Source organism: Coregonus lavaretus (assembly GCF_964263955.1).
Source record: "Coregonus lavaretus genome assembly, chromosome: 11".
Classification (NCBI taxonomy): Eukaryota; Metazoa; Chordata; class Actinopteri; order Salmoniformes; family Salmonidae; genus Coregonus; species Coregonus lavaretus.
In genome coordinates, this window is record NC_139998.1 from 38,182,526 (window position 1) to 38,200,561 (window position 18,036).

Sequence of the window (18,036 nt, forward strand, 5' to 3'; positions counted from 1 at the left end):
TAGATTTGTGATGTAAAGCTAAGCTACTGACGTAAATTTGAATAATATAGAATATGTTTGCGGTAGACTTTGGAGTGCTGCTAAGGAATGACTCAAATAATAAAGAAAATCTTGAAAAAGCAGCTCAACCCATCTCACACACAGGCGCCAGCGCGTGCATACACACGAACAAAGAAGTGTCAGTGTGAGATCCATTTCCTCTCAAAATATACTAATATTTTCCTAAAGCTAAATATAGGTTCTTTCCTACAAGTGCTTTTATACAATGAAAACATGTTGGTTTTTACCCCCCAGACATCAGAATGCTGAGTACAAAGTTGGATCATTATCAATGGAAACTTTAGTAAGGTTCTGAAATGTTGTGTCTTCACGGCGAGTATTTCCCCCCACCAACTACCTATACTAAAAGCGGGACAGAAGAACATCCGTTATTTGAGCTGTTCTTGCCATAATATGGACTTGGTCTTTTACCAAATAGGGCTATCTTCTGTATTTCATAGTTTTGATGTCTTCACTATTATTCTACAATGTAGAAAATAGTAAAAATAAAGAAAAACCCTTGAATGAGTAGGTTTGTCCAAACTTTTGACTGGTACTGTATAAACCTTTTGGCTTTTTCCCCCCTTGGGAAGGGGGGGGGTACATGCTTCTCGTCATGGGAGAATGCAAAAAAACATAGCATAGAACTCGCTGCACTTCTGTCTCTTTCTGCCTCTCTCTACACCTCCCTTTCTACTCCTCTCTTTAGGGACAGATGGATGGAGCCGTTGAATGGTGTTCCAAATAAAAATGGTCCACAGCAATGCCCTCTAATGTTTTCAGGGAAATACCATACAATACCATATATCTGTGTGTTGTAGTAAAACAGTGTCTTACGCTTGGCATGCTCTTTATCTGTAACTTATCACTGGTCTGATTAAGGCATCTCTGTGTTGGATCACTGCACTGACCATTACCCTCAAAGGAGTATATTTGTGTTTTAAGTAAGACTTCAGAGAGTTTGTGTGTGTGCTAGGGAGTAGAGAAACATAGTAAATCTCTGTACATCCTAACTGTGAAATTAGTGCATCTATTTGTGTGAATTAGTTTGTTCATACAACCTGTATTCTGTAGGGGTATGAATCCAACTAAGTATAAATAGTATACAGGTCAGTAAAAATAAATATTTGTATGTATGTTTGTTCTCACCTGCCGCGGGGGCCACAGGCTGTACTTGGGGTTTCCTCACTCTGGGTCCTGCGTAGGTTTGATCTGTCCGACTGCAGCATCTCTGTACAAACAGGACAGACAAAGGCCACACCATCAATACACCAAACTTCATTATAACCATTAGTAAGAAAATAATATATACCATCCCATCTCTACAGAGAATAACAAAATCACAGAACCCTTGACGGTTACGGTATCACATAGACCAATTTTCACTGCTATAGAATGTGGTCTGTGACTGTATGAGTGTATGTTCATTCCCTCACCTGCCTGAAACCACAGCCCTATAACATGCTTTTCATTATAAAAACAGGGACACACAATAGGAGTGGGGCACGGGAAGCAGTAACTAACCACCTAGAAAAAAAGCCAGTCTGTCTAAGACTGGGTCCTGAAGCATGACAGCTTCAATGCTTTAAAAGGTGCACTATGCAGAAATCGCTCCGCCTTTTCCTGGTTGCTAAAATTCTAATAGTTCGCCTAATTTTAGTTTATGTGACAAAACAAGCAAGTATAGTGTAGAGAATCATTGTACCATCTAAACCGCTGTGAAATATATTTTACATAACAAAAAATATTGCATTTTCAGCTGGTGTACAAAAAACAAAAAAGATGCAAAAAACGAAACTGAAGAATGGGAAGCATAGAAATAGCACACATAGAACAGATATACCGCTTCTTAAACTTGCTTTCAATGTGAATGACAGATCTATAACTAACATTTCTATGTGAATCTGGTCGGGTCGCCCAAAAAGTTACATATTGCAGCTTTAATGTGTTAATAGATAACTCAGATCCTGCCTTATGTAAACAGGTTGTTATTGAGAAAAACAAGCCTTTGCGCCTGTCCAGGGAACACCCCTGTTTCACCCGTATGAAAGGGCTTCTTATGAGACTCCATTGGACACGTAACACAAAGGGTCTAGTTGAGGAGAAACCACCGTCTCATACTGCCCTGAATGCATCATCCAATGACATAGCTAAGTCTAGCGGTTGCCCCCATTTACCTCCTGAGAGAAATGAGACATATCCATGTTTGTTTGTGTTGCCTTAACTAAACTTTCCAGAGATGGAGGAACAGTATGTCAGAAAGTGGTGAAAGGGGGCAACCATCTGTTGGTGAACAATGCTACATGAAATTCTCGCAAAAGTCAATGTTTCAACGAGTTGAGCTAAAGCGGCTTGGATTTCATGTGTTCCCCTAAAATCCATCTAACTTTAGAGCCAATCCTACATCAGCAGCTAGCCTCCTCACCAACTCCATCCCCCCCAAGGTTATTTTATTTGCCTTATTTCCATATGGTTTAACAACAGTTTCACAATTATTCTGAACATACTGTGTATATATGTTGTGACTTAGATGAAGATCAGATAAAATTTTATGACCAATTTATGCAGAAATCCAGGTAATTCCGAAGGGTTCACATACTTTCTTGCCACTTGTACATAAACTCAGCAAAAAAAGAAACGTCCTCACTGTCAACTGCGTTTATTTTCAGCAAACTTAACATGTGTAAATATTTGTATGAACATAAGATTCAACAACTGAGACATAAACTGAACAAGTTCCACAGACATGTGACTAACATAAATTGAATAATGTGTCCCTGAACAAAAGGGGGGGGGGGGGGGGGGTCAAAATCAAAAGTAACAGTCAGTATCTGGTGTGGCCACCAGCTGCATTAAGTACTGCAGTGCATCTCTTCCTCATGGACTGCACCAGATTTGCCAGTTCTTGCTGTGAGATGTTACCCCATTCTTCCACCAAGGCACCTGCAAGTTCCCGGACATTTCTGGGAGGAATGGCCCTAGCCCTCACCCTCCGATCCAACAGCTCCCAGACGTGCTCAATGGGATTGAGATCCGGGCTCTTCGCTGGCCATGGCAGAACACTGACATTACTGTTTTGCAGGAAATCACGCACAGAACGAGCACTATGGCTGGTGGCATTGTCATGCTGGAGGGTCATGTCAGGATGAGCCTGCAGGAAGGGTACCACATGAGGGAGGAGGAGGAGGTCTTCCCTGTAAAGCATAGCGTTGACATTGCCTGCAATGACAACAAGCTCAGTCCGATGATGCTGTGACACACCGCCCCAGACCATGACGGACCCTCCACCTCCAAATCGATAAACGTGAATCCGACCATCACCCCTGGTGAGACAAAACCACGACTCGTCAGTGAAGAGCACTTTTTGCCAGTCCTGTCTGGTCCAGCAACGGTGGGTTTGTGCCCATAGGCGACGTTGTTGCCAGTGATTTCTGGTGAGGGCCTGCCTTACAACAGGCCTACAAGCCCTCAGTCCAGCCTCTCTCAGCCTATTGCGGACAGTCTGAGCGCTGATGGAGGGATTGTGCATTCCTGGTGTAACTCGGGCTGTTGTTGTTGCCATCCTGTACCTGTCCTGCAGGTGTGATGCTCGGATCTACCGATCCTGTGCAGGTGTTGTTACGTGTGGTCTGTCACTGCGAGGACGATCAGCTGTCCGTCCTGTCTCCCTGTAGCGCTGTCTTAGGCGTTTCACAGTACCGACATTGCAATTTATTGCTCTGGCCACATCTGCAGTCCTCATGCCTCCTTGCAGCTTGCCTAAGGCACGTTCACACAGATGAGCAGGGACACTGGGCATCTTTGTTTTGGTGTTTTCCAGAGTCAGTAGAAAGGCCTCTTTAGTGTCCTAAGTTTTCATAACTGTGACCTTAAATGCCTACCATCTGTAAGCTGTTAGTCTCTTAACGACCGTTCCACAGGTGCATGTTCATTAATTGTTTATGGTTCATTGAACAAGCATGGGAAACAGTATTTAAACCCTTCACAATGAAGATCTGTGAAGTTAATTGGATTTTTAAGAATTATCTTTGAAAGACGGTCCTGAAAAGGGGACGTTTCTTTTTTTGCTGAATTCATATACAGTCCCAGTCAAAAGTTTGGACACACCTACTCATTCAAGGGGTTTTCTTTATGTTTACTATTTTCTACATTGTAGAATAATAGTGAATACATCAAAACTACGAAATAACACATATGGATTCATGTAGTAACCAAAAAAGTGTTAAACAAATCAAAATATGTTTTATTTGAGATTCTTCAAATAGCCACCCTTTGCCTTGATGACAGCTTTGCACACTCCTGGCATTCTCTCAACCAGCTTCGCCTGGAATGCTTTTCCAACAGTCTTGAAGGAGTTCCCACATGTGCTGAGCACTTGTTGGCTGCTTTTCCTTCACTCTGCGGTCCAACTCATCCCAAACCATCTCAATTGGGTTGAGGTCGGGGGATTGTGGAGGCCCAGTCATCTGATGCAGCACTCCATCACTCTCCTTCTTGGTCAAATAGCCCTTACACAGCCTGGAGGTGTGTTGGGTCATTGTCCTGTTGAAAAACAAATGATAGTCCCACTAAGCCCAAACCAGATGGGATGGCATATCACTGCAGAATGCTGTGGTAGCCATGCTGGTTAAGTGTGCCTTGAATTCTAAATAAATCAGAGAGTGTCACCAGCAAAGCACCCCCCCACTCCTTTAGTAGTGGTTTCTTTGCGACTGCACTTGCAGAAACTTTAAAAGTTATTGAAATTTTCCATATTGACTGACCTTCATGTCTTAAGGTAATGATGGACTGTTGTTTCTCTTTGCTTATTTGAGCTGTTCTTGCCATAATATGGACTTGGTCTTTTACCAAATAGGGCTATCTTCTGTATACCCCCCACCTTGTCACAACACAACTGATTGGCTCAAACGCATTAAGAAGGAAAGAAATTCCACAAATTAACTTTTAACAAGGCACACCTGTTAATTGAAATGCATTCCAGGTGACTACCTCATGAAGCTGGTTGAGAGAATGCCAAGAGTGTGCAAAGCTGTCATCAAGGCAAAGGGTGGCTATTTGAAGAATATAAAATATATTTTGATTTGTTTAACACTTTTTTGGTTACTACATGATTCCATGTTATTTCATAGTGTTGATGTCTTCACTATTATTCTACAATGTAGAAAATAGTAAAAATAAAGAAAAACCCTTGAATGAGTAGGTGTTCTAACACTTTTGACTGGTAGTGTATATACTCTGTTGATTTTATATGATGTGCATGCATGTATAAGAGTGCATGTGTTTGTCCGTTTAGGCCTGTATATACGTAAAGGTGAGCTCTGTCTGGTCTGGATGTGTTTTTCACTGGCTGCAGCACAAAGGTCGGTTTATGGTAGCAGTGTGTGTCAGCGTGTCAGAAAAACTGCCAGGGGAAATGAGGAAAAACACTAAACTAACAGAGCTGCCTTCAGAGAGAACACAGAGGGCCTTAACACACCTTCCCCCTGCAACATTGCGCACACTTGAAACTTTATACACCCCCCTGCCAGAGAGCACACACTCCAGACCTCTATTCACTAACACTCCCCCCGCAACACACACACAGACTAAGACCTCAGAAAGCACATATTCATTCCCTTAATACACTTCTCCCCCTCCCCCATCCTTCCCCCTGTCTCACAGTGAGCCCCTACCCAGCCAGGCAGAGAGGAAACCCCCCCGGATCACAGGAGCCGATTGTCCTGCACAACTCACAGAAACGAGAGTCAATTATGCAATTTTGAGAAACAAATTCCACATAAGCACTCCCAAGTGTGTGCACGAGTGTGCATGGGTATGCGTGATGACGGTGTGCAGGTTTGAAAGAGTGCTTGGGGAACACCAAAATAACAGATCTGAATGGAACAGGGGTTGTAAAGCCTATTAATCGATTTAAGAACAATATTAACCTTCACGCACACGCATAAACACACACACACACACACACACAAATCTATACAGTGAGGGAAAAAGGTATTTGATCCCCTGCTGATTTTATACGTTTGCCCACTGACAAAGAAATGATCAGTCTATAATTTTAATGGTAGGTTTATTTGAACAGTGAGAGACAGAATAACAACAAAGAAATCCAGAAAAACACATGTCAAAAATGTTATAAATTGATTTTCATTTTAAAATGAGGGAAATAAGTATTTGACCCCCTCTCAATCAGAAAGATTTCTGGCTCCCAGGTGTCTTTTATACAGGTAACGAGCTGAGATTAGGAGCACATTCTTAAAGGGAGTGCTCCTAATCTCAGCTTGTTACCTGTATAAAAGACACCTGTCCACAGAAGCAATCAATCAATCAGATTCCAAACTCTCCACCATGGCCAAGACCAAAGAGCTCTCCAAGGATGTCAGGGACAAGATTGTAGACCTACACAAGGCTGGAATGGGCTACAAGACCATCGCCAAGCAGCTTGGTGAGAAGGTGACAACAGTTGGTGCGATTATTCGCAAATGGAAGAAACACAAAAAGGACTGTCAATCTCCCTCGGCCTGGGGCTCCATGCAAGATCTCACCTCGTGGAGTTGCAATGATCATGAGAACGGTGAGGAATCAGCCCAGAACTACACGGGAGGATCTTGTCAATGATCTCAAGGCAGCTGGGACCATAGTCACCAAGAAAACAATTGGTAACACACTACGCCGTGAAGGACTGAAATCCTGCAGCGCCCGCAAGGTCCTAATGCTCAAGAAAGCACAAATACAGGCCCATCTGAAGTTTGCCAATGAACATCTGAATGATTCAGAGTAGAACTGGGTGAAAGTGTTGTGGTCAGATGAGACCAAAATCGAGCTCTTTGGCATCAACTCAACGTGTTTGGAGGAGGAGGAATGCTGCCTATGACCCCAAGAACACCATCCCCACCGTCAAACATGGAGGTGGAAACATTATGCTTTGGGGGTGTTTTTCTGCTAAGGGGACAGGACAACTTCACCGCATCAAAGGGACGATGGACGGGGCCATGTACCGTCAAATCTTGGGTGAGAACCTCCTTCCCTCAGCCAGGGCATTGAAAATGGGTCGTGGATGGGTATTCCAGCATGACAATGACCCAAAACACACGGCCAAGGCAACAAAGGAGTGGCTCAAGAAGAAGCACATTAAGGTCCTGGAGTGGCCTAGCCAGTCTCCAGACCTTAATCCCATAGAACATCTGTGGAGGGAGCTGAAGGTTCGAGTTGCCAAACGTCAGCCTCGAAACCTTAATGATTTGGAGAAGATCTGCAAAGAGTGGGTCTATAGACTGATCATGTATTTGTCAGTGGGCAAATGTACAAAATCAGCAGGGGATCAAATACTTTTTTCCCTCACTGTATGTATGTATATATACACACATATATATAAACACACACAAAGATACACATTTATGAACCATATGCTCAGAAACCCAACCCTGACTTCTGCTGTGTTCATTCACTAGGAAACACTCTGGCTCTGTGATTCGGAATGAAAAGGCTTGTGTGTTATTTCATACACAGATGAGCGATGCAAGAACTGAGAAACTCAAGCCACCCCTATAAGTCAGTTTAATGGGTTGTTATTCATTAAAAACACCACGTTTAACATAAACTCAAGAGGAAAGTCCAATCTTTGTCTCACAAAAGTATATTTGTTTGCTGTTTGTAAACTGAAGATGCTGTTGAACTGTTTGGATTGGCTTTTTCACCACTTGTTTGTATACGTGCAGTAAAGTATTGACAACACAAAATACATATCACTGTCGTTAACCCTATCAGTTCCGAAACCACAGCAAAAATCTGCGTTTCAAAATCGGACTTTCATTCATCTGCATGTGCAGCCCTTACATTTAGCCTCACAATTAAGTGTTTAACCATTTTCTTTTCAGGACAACCAGGGCTACAAGTATAAACAAAATAATTTCACATAAACAGTTGCAATAAGAAAAATAAGGTCAGACAAAGCAAAAACGCGATAAAAATGAATTTATATGAATGCTGAAAATACAGATATTGTTTGCTCAGTGGGAAATGAATATCCAACTAGTCAGAGACAACTGTGTGGCGTTTGTGACACCAACTATGTGAGCTTATTACAGTATTATAGACACTATGTATTGGGATTTCCTATGATATTCTATGTAGAAGAACCCCTTACCTTCTAAGGACTCTTGTGTAGCTTTAGAGCAAAACATGTTATGTGTGTGTTCGTGAGAGTCTCAGCTTTTAGATATCTTTTAATAGTTTGTAGCTGAAACCATTCGGACTCTACAGATGCTTTTGTAAAAAGATCTGGCCGGGCCCCTTCGGGATCTGCCCTTGTCTCACAAACACCGCTCTAGCTCAGCCCCCATTAATCACACAGACTAATTGTTGGTCTAGACGAATCCAATAGTACAACCCAGAAGTCTGTAGCTCAAACACAATGTTTTAAAGGGGTTAGAAGTCCAAAACGCGCCGGCGTCACGATGAGACTAAAAAGTTAACATCGAATTATGTTTCTGTGTCCACAAGTTATATAGATTCAATGGTTGTAAAGATGGGGAGAGGTCTGTCCGTAATAAAGAGACACTCTGCTTTTTTGACACCACACTCCAAAAAGCAAGTTCTGCATGCTCTAGTTTTGTCTAATCTTGATTATTGTCCAGTCGTGTGGTCCAGTGCTACAAGGAAAGACCTAGTTAAGCTGCAGCTGGCCCAAAACAGAGCGGCACGTCTTGCTCTTCATTGTAATCAGAGGTCTGATATAAATACTATGCTTGCCAGTCTCTCTTGGCTAAGAGTTGAGGAGAGACTGACTGCATCACTTCTTATTTTTATAAGAAACATTAATGAAAATCCCAAATTGTTTGCATAGTCAAGTTACACACATCTCTGACACACACACTTACCCCACCAGACAAGCCACCAGGGGTCTTTTCACAGTCCCCAAATCCAGAACAAATTCAAGAAAGCGTACAGTATTATATAGAGCCATTATTGCATGGAACTCCGGTACATCTCAAATAAACAGCAAACCTGGTTTCAAAAAACAGATAAAGCAACACGTCACGGCACAACGCCTCTCCCCTATTTGACCTAGATAGTTTGTGTGTATGTATCGATATGTAGGCTACATGTGCCTTTTTTATTTTTTATGTATGTAGTTCTGTCCTTCAGCTGTTCTTGTCTATTAATGTTCTGTATTATGTCATGTTTCATGTGGACCCCAGGAAGAGTAGCTGTTGCTTTTGCAACAGCTAATGGGAATCCTAATAAAATACCAAATACCAAAATAGTGGACATTTAGCAATAGTATCAACTAGGCCTACATGCAAATTTGGAAAGCGGTAATTGTCAAATAGCCACATAAAACTCCTTGGTCTTTGTCTCAACATGTGAAAGACTGTGTGCAAACTTGCACACTAGTAACATGATGGCTCAAAATACTCCTATTCCATCACATTAAAGACTCCACCACAACATCACAAAGTACACTCTTTGGCTTTTTCCAAATGAGCCCCACACTACTTGCTTGGGTGGAGTCTGAAAAGCATAAGTCCTCACACACGTCACTAACTGTAATGTGTGTGAATATATACCAGCGAGCAAGAGACAGAATGCGAGAAAGACAGAAAGCGTGTGGGAAGATTTTGTTAGCATAAAAAAATAGTGTGTACTCTTTTGTAAGTGTTAATCTGTGCGTGTGTTGCAAGGCGGGACTCACTGTCTGTTGCTGTGCTGCCATTGGGCAAAGATCCCAGATCAACAACCAGGCCATCCAGACAGACGTTCAGCTCGCCTCCTGCTACAAGTGAGCCTTTGTTCTCTGTCTGCAAGACCAGACTGAGCTGCAGATTCTCCACTGGAGGGAAAGGGGGAAGTGTGGGATGGAGAGGGAAAACGAAAGAAAAAGAAAATGAAGGATTTGGGAAAAGTAAGATAGATGATAAGAGATAGGTTATTGAAGAGCAGTGGTCTATCAACTGCATATAGAAAACCAAAGTTCTTTCTCTTCTTCTTACATGTTCACAATTGTAAACTTGATCTTGCAGTTCGGTAGAGGGTAACCCTAAATACTTTAAACTAGATAGAATACAATAGAAGCATGACTGGGAGTCCTGCCAACTATCCATGGACAATGACTTATCTAAAAATTAACTTTTATTGTCTTACTCTTGCCATCATGTGTACGCAGAGTGTCTAGCAGGTCAATGGAGGCACTCCCCAGCAACTCCTTCCTCAAGGTGTGGCAGCTCCACAACTTAAGATCTAACCGGCTCTGAGGCGTCACATTCCTATACAACACACAAGTCAAAATCAGATACACAGTCAAATAGGCCTACATTACACACACACACACACACACACACACACTCTAAACAACATACAAGCATCTAGAACAGAGTGAGGTTGAGATAAGGGGGGGGCTCACAGGGTCAGGTCCTCGTTCCACTGTAGCTCAAGGTGTCCAGTGCGTTTGCCCGTTTTCTTGGTTTCACTAGTCAGGCCATCTGCAGTCACCTCCACAAAAGAGCTGAGTCTGGAGCGGGTGGGCAGCTTGGGTGACTGAGGCTTTGCTGAGACCACTGGGTGAAGAAAACATATAAACAATTGTTGAACATAATAAAGACTACTGTTGTACACCAACCCCAGCCATTCACTAACCTACAGTTTGTAATACAAATCCTTATTACAGCAACTCTGGATTTTTAACTGTATGACAAGCAAACACTAAAATGCAAATGCTGCCCTCTAGCTGAAACAGGCAAACAGGGTGGTAGTTTAGGCACAGTGTCCTTCTGTTCAGAAATGTGTTGTTTGTTCCATATTACTGTGATGCTCACTTTGCCAGCAAAATGTCAAAACGTTCAGGCTACATGGGCTATCCATGTCAGAATGAACATCGAACTTAATTAAATATCCGCTAAGGAAAACATGGGCAGAATAACTGTTAGGATACTGCTGAATCTTATCAATAGGGAGGATAGACCTGAAATGTTACAATTATTTAAAACTGTCGAGGTGAATTAAACCTGTTTCATCTGATTTTATACGAGCGGGGGAGCGAGTGATGGGTGACAGCGTAGTAGTGCATGAAATATTAACTGAGGAAAGAGAGAGAGGAAATAGAGTAATAAAGTGCAGGGAGAACAAATGGAAAAGTGGAATAACAATGGAGGCTGAAAGATGAAAGTGGGACAATAATAGCTTGGGAAGGTTCAGGTTGTCATGAGTCTAAGAGAAATTGACACAGACACAGGGAAGAGGAGGATGAGTATTAGAGGACGTTACAAGAGGACGTGATAGATGAGAGGAATTAAAAGTTGCTTATTACCTTTCAAGGTCAACTGTGATTTCCCTGTGGTATGGACATTGCCAGGTCTTGTCACACTGGCTGATGCCATGACATCACAGCCTTGAGAAACACACAGGCACAATTAGAGAACACACATAACTGACATGACACAGCAAACTGTGAAGTAAATCACACACTGCAATACAAAAAAATTGCTAGCTATCTATTTCCCCTGTGTAACCTCCTTTCCAACACACACTGTGGACAACAACATACAGTGCATTCGGGAAAGTATTCAGACCCCTTGACTTTTCCCACTTTTTGTTACATTACAGCCTTATTCTGAAATGGATTAAATTAAACAAAATCCTCATCAATCTACACACAATACCCCATAATGACAAAGCGAAAACAGGTTGTTTTTTTTAGCAAATGTATTACAAATAAAAAACTGAAATAACTTACTTACATAAGTATTCAGAACCGTTGCTATGAGACTCAAAATTGAGCTCAGGTGCATCCTGTTTCCATCTATCATCCTTGAGATGTTTCTACAACTTAAATGGAGTCCACCTGTGGTAAATTCTATTGATTGGAGATGATTTGGAAAGGCACACACCTGTCTATATAAGGTCCCATAGTTGACAGTGCATGTCAGAGCAAAAACCAAGCCATGAGGTCGAAGGAATTATCTGTAGAGCTCCGAGACAGGATTGTGTCGAGGCATAGATCTGGGGAAGGGTACCAAAAAATGTCTGCAGCATTGAACGTCTCCAAGAACACAGTGGCCTCAACCATTCTGAAATGGAAGAAGTTTGGAACCACTAAGACTCTTCCTAGAGCTGGCCACCCGGCCAAACTGAGCAATCGGGAGACAGAGCTCCACAGTTCCTCTGTGGAGATGGGAGAACCTTCCAGAAGGACAACCATCTCTGCAGCACTCCACCAATCAGGCCTTTATGGTAGTGGCCAGTCGGAAGCCACTCCTCAGTAAAAGGCTCATGACAGCCCGCTTGGAGTTTGCCAAAAGGCATCTAAAGGACTCGCAGACCATAAGAAACAAGATTGTCTGGTCTGATGAAACCAATATTGAACTCTTTGGCTTAAATGCCGAGCGTCACGTCTGGAGGAAACCGGTGAAGCATGGTGGTGGCAGCATCATGCTGTGGGGATGTTTTTCAGCAGCAGGGACTGGGAGACTAGTCAGGATCGAGGGAAAGATGAACGGCGCAAAGTACAGAGAGATCCTTGATGAAAACCTGCTCCAGAGCGCTCAGGACCTCAGACTGGGGCGAAAGTTCAGGACCCTAAGCACACAGCCAAGAAAATGCAGGAGTGGCTTCTGGATAAGTCTCTGAAAGTCCTTGAGTGGCCCAGCCAGAGCCTGGACTTGTATCCCGATCGAACATCTCTGGAGAGACCTGAAAATAGGTGTGCAGCGACGCTCCCCATCCAACCTGACAGAGCTTGAGAGGATCTGCAGAGAAGAATGGGAGAAACTCCCCAAATACAGGTGTGCCTAGCTTGTAGCGTCATACCCAAGAAGACTCGAGGCTGTAATCGCTGCCAAAGGTGCTTCAAAAAAGTACTGAATAAAGGGTCTGAATACTTATGTAAATGTGATATTTCCGTTTTTATTTTTAAGAAATTTGCAAACATTTCTAAAAAAACTGTTTTTGCTTTGTCATTATGGGGTAGTGTGTAGATTGATGAGGAAAAATAACAATTTAATATATTTTAGAATAAGGCTGTAACGTAACAAAATGTGGAAAAAGTCAAGGGGTCTGAATACTTTCCGAAAGCACTGTACATACATTTAGTAAAATAGCAAGTCTCATGAATCCTTACAACAGACATGACTTGGCCAGCAATATCATGCCAATGCCACTCACCAATGCCATCTACACTACAGCCAAATGATCATACAATAGCTACAGGTAACTACCAAAATAATGGAAACACTTGAGTAAATGAGGGATATTGAAAGCAGGTGCTTTCACACAGGTGTGGTTCCTGAGTTAATTAAGCAATTAACATGGTTAGGTTTATGTATAAAAAACAATGTTTACTACCATGGCTATGTCCCCATAGGATGACAATGCTTTCATCCACAGGGCACGAGTGGTCACTGAATGGTTTGATGAGCATGAAAAAGATGTAAACCATATGCCATGGCCGTCTCAGTCACCAGCTCTCAACCCAATTGAACACTTATCAGTCTGGCTTTCTTGAAAGTTGTAATAGTAAAATGCACACAGTGCAATTTCGAAATTGGGTAGTGCGTCATCAGTTTCCCTTATTATGTCAGTCATTGCATACTTTAGAGAGATATTTAGAACTTGTCAGAAATACCCAGATCAACTAGCCCATGTCAGCTAATGTTTTTTAGCTAGGTTTTTTAGCCCATAGATTTTGTAGTAATGTTCGAGTCACTCAAGTATCACATGAATACATGGCAAATTTATAGAATTGCAAGAAAATTCTCTTTAAAACAGCAACATTTTCTCTGCACCCCATGACAAAATGTGCAGAATTGCAGGAAATAAGCTTTAAACCTGCAACATTTTCTCTCAGCCAACAAGAGGGGTGTGAACAGTTTGTGTCACGAACAGTGCTTGTGCCCATAGAAATAAACGTGGGGCGCACGTGGGGCACGGGATGTTCCCCAATTCTGGAAGGGGGGCCTGAGTGAAAAAGTTTGGGAACCCCTGCTCTATGAAATAGTCATAGGAGACATTAATAGCTTGAATAGTTTCGACTTTCAAGTCATATCTGGGTGTTATCACGTCCTACAATAGACATCTTCGGTCCAGCATAAATGTTACCCCCAAAAAATGACTGTAGCTAGCTAACAAAACTGTTAACAAGCCAGCAGATCCGATCCACTTGCTTACAGCTGCACTAGGGACAGACTTCCTGTGTAGATTAAGACACCACGGAGCCGGTGTAAAAATTGGGATTATGGGACATAATCGGAGTACAATGCATTTCTCCTCCCTGGATTGAGGTATGTTTTCCAAGACATATCTCACGCCAGCTATGCTGTGTCTTAATCTACACTGGGGCGGCAGGTAGCTTAGTGGTTAAGAGCGTTGTGCCAGTAACCGAAAGGTCGCTGGTTCTAATCCCCGAGCCGACTAGGTGAAAAACCTGTCGATGTGCCCTTGAGCAAGGCACTTAACCCTAATTGCTCCTGTAAGTCGCTCTGGATAAGAGCGTCTGCTAAATGACCAATTTTTTTTTTTTTACACAGGAAGCCTGTCTGACCCTAGTGCAGCTGTAAGCAAGCAGGTCAGATCTGCTGGCTAACCGTTAACTAGTTAGCTATCACATACATAAGTGCAGGGCTAGTCTGATAAGGTTTGATATCTCTTAGCCAATAACTTGGATCGTTGCCAAGTCCTTGTGAATCACCCTGCAATTTAAAGCTGCAACATGTCACTTTTTGGGCGGCCTGACCAAACTCACATAGTTATAGATATGTCATTCTCATTGAAAGCAAGTCTAAGAAGCGGTAGATCTGTTCTATGTGGCTATTTCTATGCTTGCCGTTCTTAAATTTCGTTTTTGCTTCTTTTACTTTAGGTTTTGTACACCCGCAATTTTTTTGGTTATTGAGAATATATTTTACAATGATTTAGATGGTACAATGATTCTCTACACTGCTTGGTTTGTCACATAACTGAAATTAGGCGAACTATTTGAATTTCAGCAACCAGGAAAGGCTGAGCGATTTCTGCATATTGCACCTTTAACCACTGATGATGGTGAAAGAACATTAGCTAGCTAAACGATGGTTAATGATTAGCCTGTAGCTAGCTATCGTTAGCAAGCTAGCTAAGCAGTGTTATCAGAGACGGAAGAGGATGCGAGACATCCCACTCCCTCATTTGTTCTGTTTCAATGGAAGTCAATTATCCTACAGTCATTACAATGAACTACGTAGACCAGACACAGCTGTTATCGCATTGGTGTCTATGGGAGGGCCACCCCCTTAAGTAGACAGGAACACTGACCATTTTTTCAATGGTAAACGAACGGTGTGAACTATCCTCATTTATCCACCATCTTTGGTGTCATCCCAACAAACATTTACTCAACATTTACTGCGTGTAAGATGCACAGGGTGAGACATCGCATTTACTGCTAACTACTAGCTCAATTTACATCGATTAACTGTACACATCAAAACCTCAAATTGGCTCATTGCCTCCTTATTTAAATACCCTGCGCACAAAAACAAAACACGGAAGATGGTGAGCTATTTTAATGCTAGCCAACAGCTTTGTGTAGGCATAAGGACATGACAGCCACATTTTCTCGTAAACGTAGTTAGATAAATGCGTACTATTTAAGATATGTTTTCTACAACACTATTTTACTTGACATTGCTGGCAATGTATTTCGTTTATTTTCTCATAAATACCTTTTTCAGCTGTGGTCCTCTGGTACCGCTTGCTGGTTAACTTTCATTTCCGCCTGCCTCAATGACGGGGTCACGTGATTCATAGTAAAACGCTGGCGCGATTAATTGTGGTTCACAACATGCAAATACAGGTACAGTAATTTGACCGCTATAATAAACCAAAGATAACAATGCATGTTTATTTAAAAGTACATTTGCCCCCCTTTACCGGCAAACCTATATGTGACAAAAAGGAGAACATTTTAAGTGCTGGAAAGATAATATCAAATACACAAACTATCTGAAATAAAGTCAAAACAATATATAAATACAATAGAAATTATCTTCATAAAATATGTTAAATACTTAAGTATATTTCTTCCTAGAAAGTCCAAACAGTTTATTAAATCTCGGTAAGAGGGCCAGCACATCACAACTATCACATTTCTTATAGCTTTATAAGCTTGCCAAAGTATTAAGTACAATTCAGCTATATACTGTATTTCACTCTGTTCACACTGTGTGTGAATTCAACATGGTGTGGTTGCCCAGTAAAAAGTAACAACACAATTCAATTGGAAGCTATACTGTATATTTCACACTGTGCTTGAACTCAACATGGTGTGGTTTCCCAATAGTTTTCACCAGGCAGTTAGTTACCAGTAGTCTAAAAAAAGTTGGCTATGATCCATAAGCTTACAGTAAATGTTGGGTGACCTGTGAACAAAACCATATGTTGATAAACAGTGAATAAGCAGCCCTATCTTTCATGTGTGATTGAGTCACATAATGACAGGACATAGGCTCCAAAGATTCAAATTAAAAAGAATTATGAATAGCTGTGAAGGTGTAGATTTATTTGGTCTTTCAACAAAAATTAGAAAAAAAATTATATCTGTGATTACTCCCTACAAATGGACGAATGCTGAACTGGACAGTAGTCTTTCAAAGATATCAAAAAGTGCTAGAGCCTATCCAAAGTCAGTATAAGGGAGTGATCATGACAAACAGTCAGCAGCGGACAGTCCAGGAGGATGTTGGCCATGGTGACTCATGTAGTGGTCATGGAAATAGGTCATCACAGCCAGGGGAGGACCGAGTAGCAAGCACAGCCACACCAGCCCACTGCCATAGTTACCCCTGAAATAGTGACCAAGGTAAACAGCTACCAGGAGCTGGGACAGGGAAAGAGAAGGGGGTGTTAACATGAATGTTCACACAAACTGCATGAACACATATAGACTTATACTGTATGGTAATTCAGTGTCACTCACCTTAAAGATCCTCATGAGGAAGATCCCTAGACGACAGTTGTGCAAGGGCAGAGCAATGACATATTGCAAGGCACAACAAAACAAACAAAATGTTAATACATCAATCAAATTGTATTGGTTGCATACACATATTTAGCAAATGTTATTGCGGGTGTAGGGAAATGCTTGTGTTCCTAGCTCCAGCAGTGCAGTAATATCTTAACAATTCACAACAATACACACAGATCTAAAATTATAAGAATGGAATTAAGAAATATATAAATATTTGGACGAGCAATGTCGGAGTCCGGAGTATAAATATATATATATGTGCTGGGATGTATATTGACATTATAGACATTATGGACAGTATGTGGGTTGAATATTTAGTATATCTGTAGAATACGTAGGGTAGTATAGTATATACTGTATACAGCAATAGTTAAATAGGATGGCATTGACTAGAATACAGTATATACATAAGAAATTAGTAAAACAGTATGTAAACATTATAAAAGTGACCAGTGATTCCATGTCTATGTACATAGGGCAGCAGCCTCAAGGTGCAGAGTTGAGTAACCGGGTGGTAGCCGGCTAGTGACAGTGACTAAGTTCAGGGCAGGGTACTGGGTGGAGGCCAGCTAGTGATGGCTATTTAACAGTGTGATGGCCTTGAGATTGAAGCTGTTTTTCAAGTCTCTCGGTCCCAGCTTTGATGCACCTGTACTGACCTCGCCTTCTGGATGATAGCAGGGTGAACAGGCCGTGCCTCGGGTGGTTGATGTCCTTAATGATCTTTTTGGCCTTCCTGTGACATCGGGTGCTGTAGGTGTCCTGGAGGGCAGGCAGTGTGCCCCCCGGTGATGCGTTGTGCAGACCGCACCACCCTCTGGAGAGCCCTGCGGTTGTGGGTGGTGCAGTTGCCGTACCAGGCGGTGATACAGCCTGACAGGATGCTCTCCATGGTGCATCTGTAAAAGTTTGTGAGGGTCTTAGGGGCCAAGACAAATTTCTTCAGCCTCCTGAGGTTGAAGAGGTGCTGTTGCGCCTTCTTCACTACACTATCTGTGTGGATG

At 42.0% G+C, this 18,036-nt stretch overlaps 1 protein-coding gene across 2 annotated transcripts in view; it reads right to left on the reverse strand.

The window, feature by feature from the left end:
- Window positions 1-15,791, reverse strand: part of wwp2 (WW domain containing E3 ubiquitin protein ligase 2) — a 34,243-nt gene extending 18,452 nt beyond the window's left edge. For both annotated transcript variants that reach the window (XM_084171923.1, XM_084171922.1), the window contains exons 1-6: window positions 15,729-15,791; window positions 11,342-11,422; window positions 10,439-10,592; window positions 10,180-10,301; window positions 9,731-9,868; window positions 1,189-1,270 (exon numbers count right to left, since the gene is read on the reverse strand). In XM_084171923.1, coding sequence (XP_084028049.1) covers window positions 1,189-1,270; window positions 9,731-9,868; window positions 10,180-10,301; window positions 10,439-10,592; window positions 11,342-11,411 — 566 coding nt within the window. In that variant the 5' untranslated portion in view covers window positions 11,412-11,422; window positions 15,729-15,791. The remainder of the gene's footprint in view (window positions 1-1,188; window positions 1,271-9,730; window positions 9,869-10,179; window positions 10,302-10,438; window positions 10,593-11,341; window positions 11,423-15,728) is intronic.
- Window positions 15,792-18,036: the final 2,245 nt, after the last annotated feature.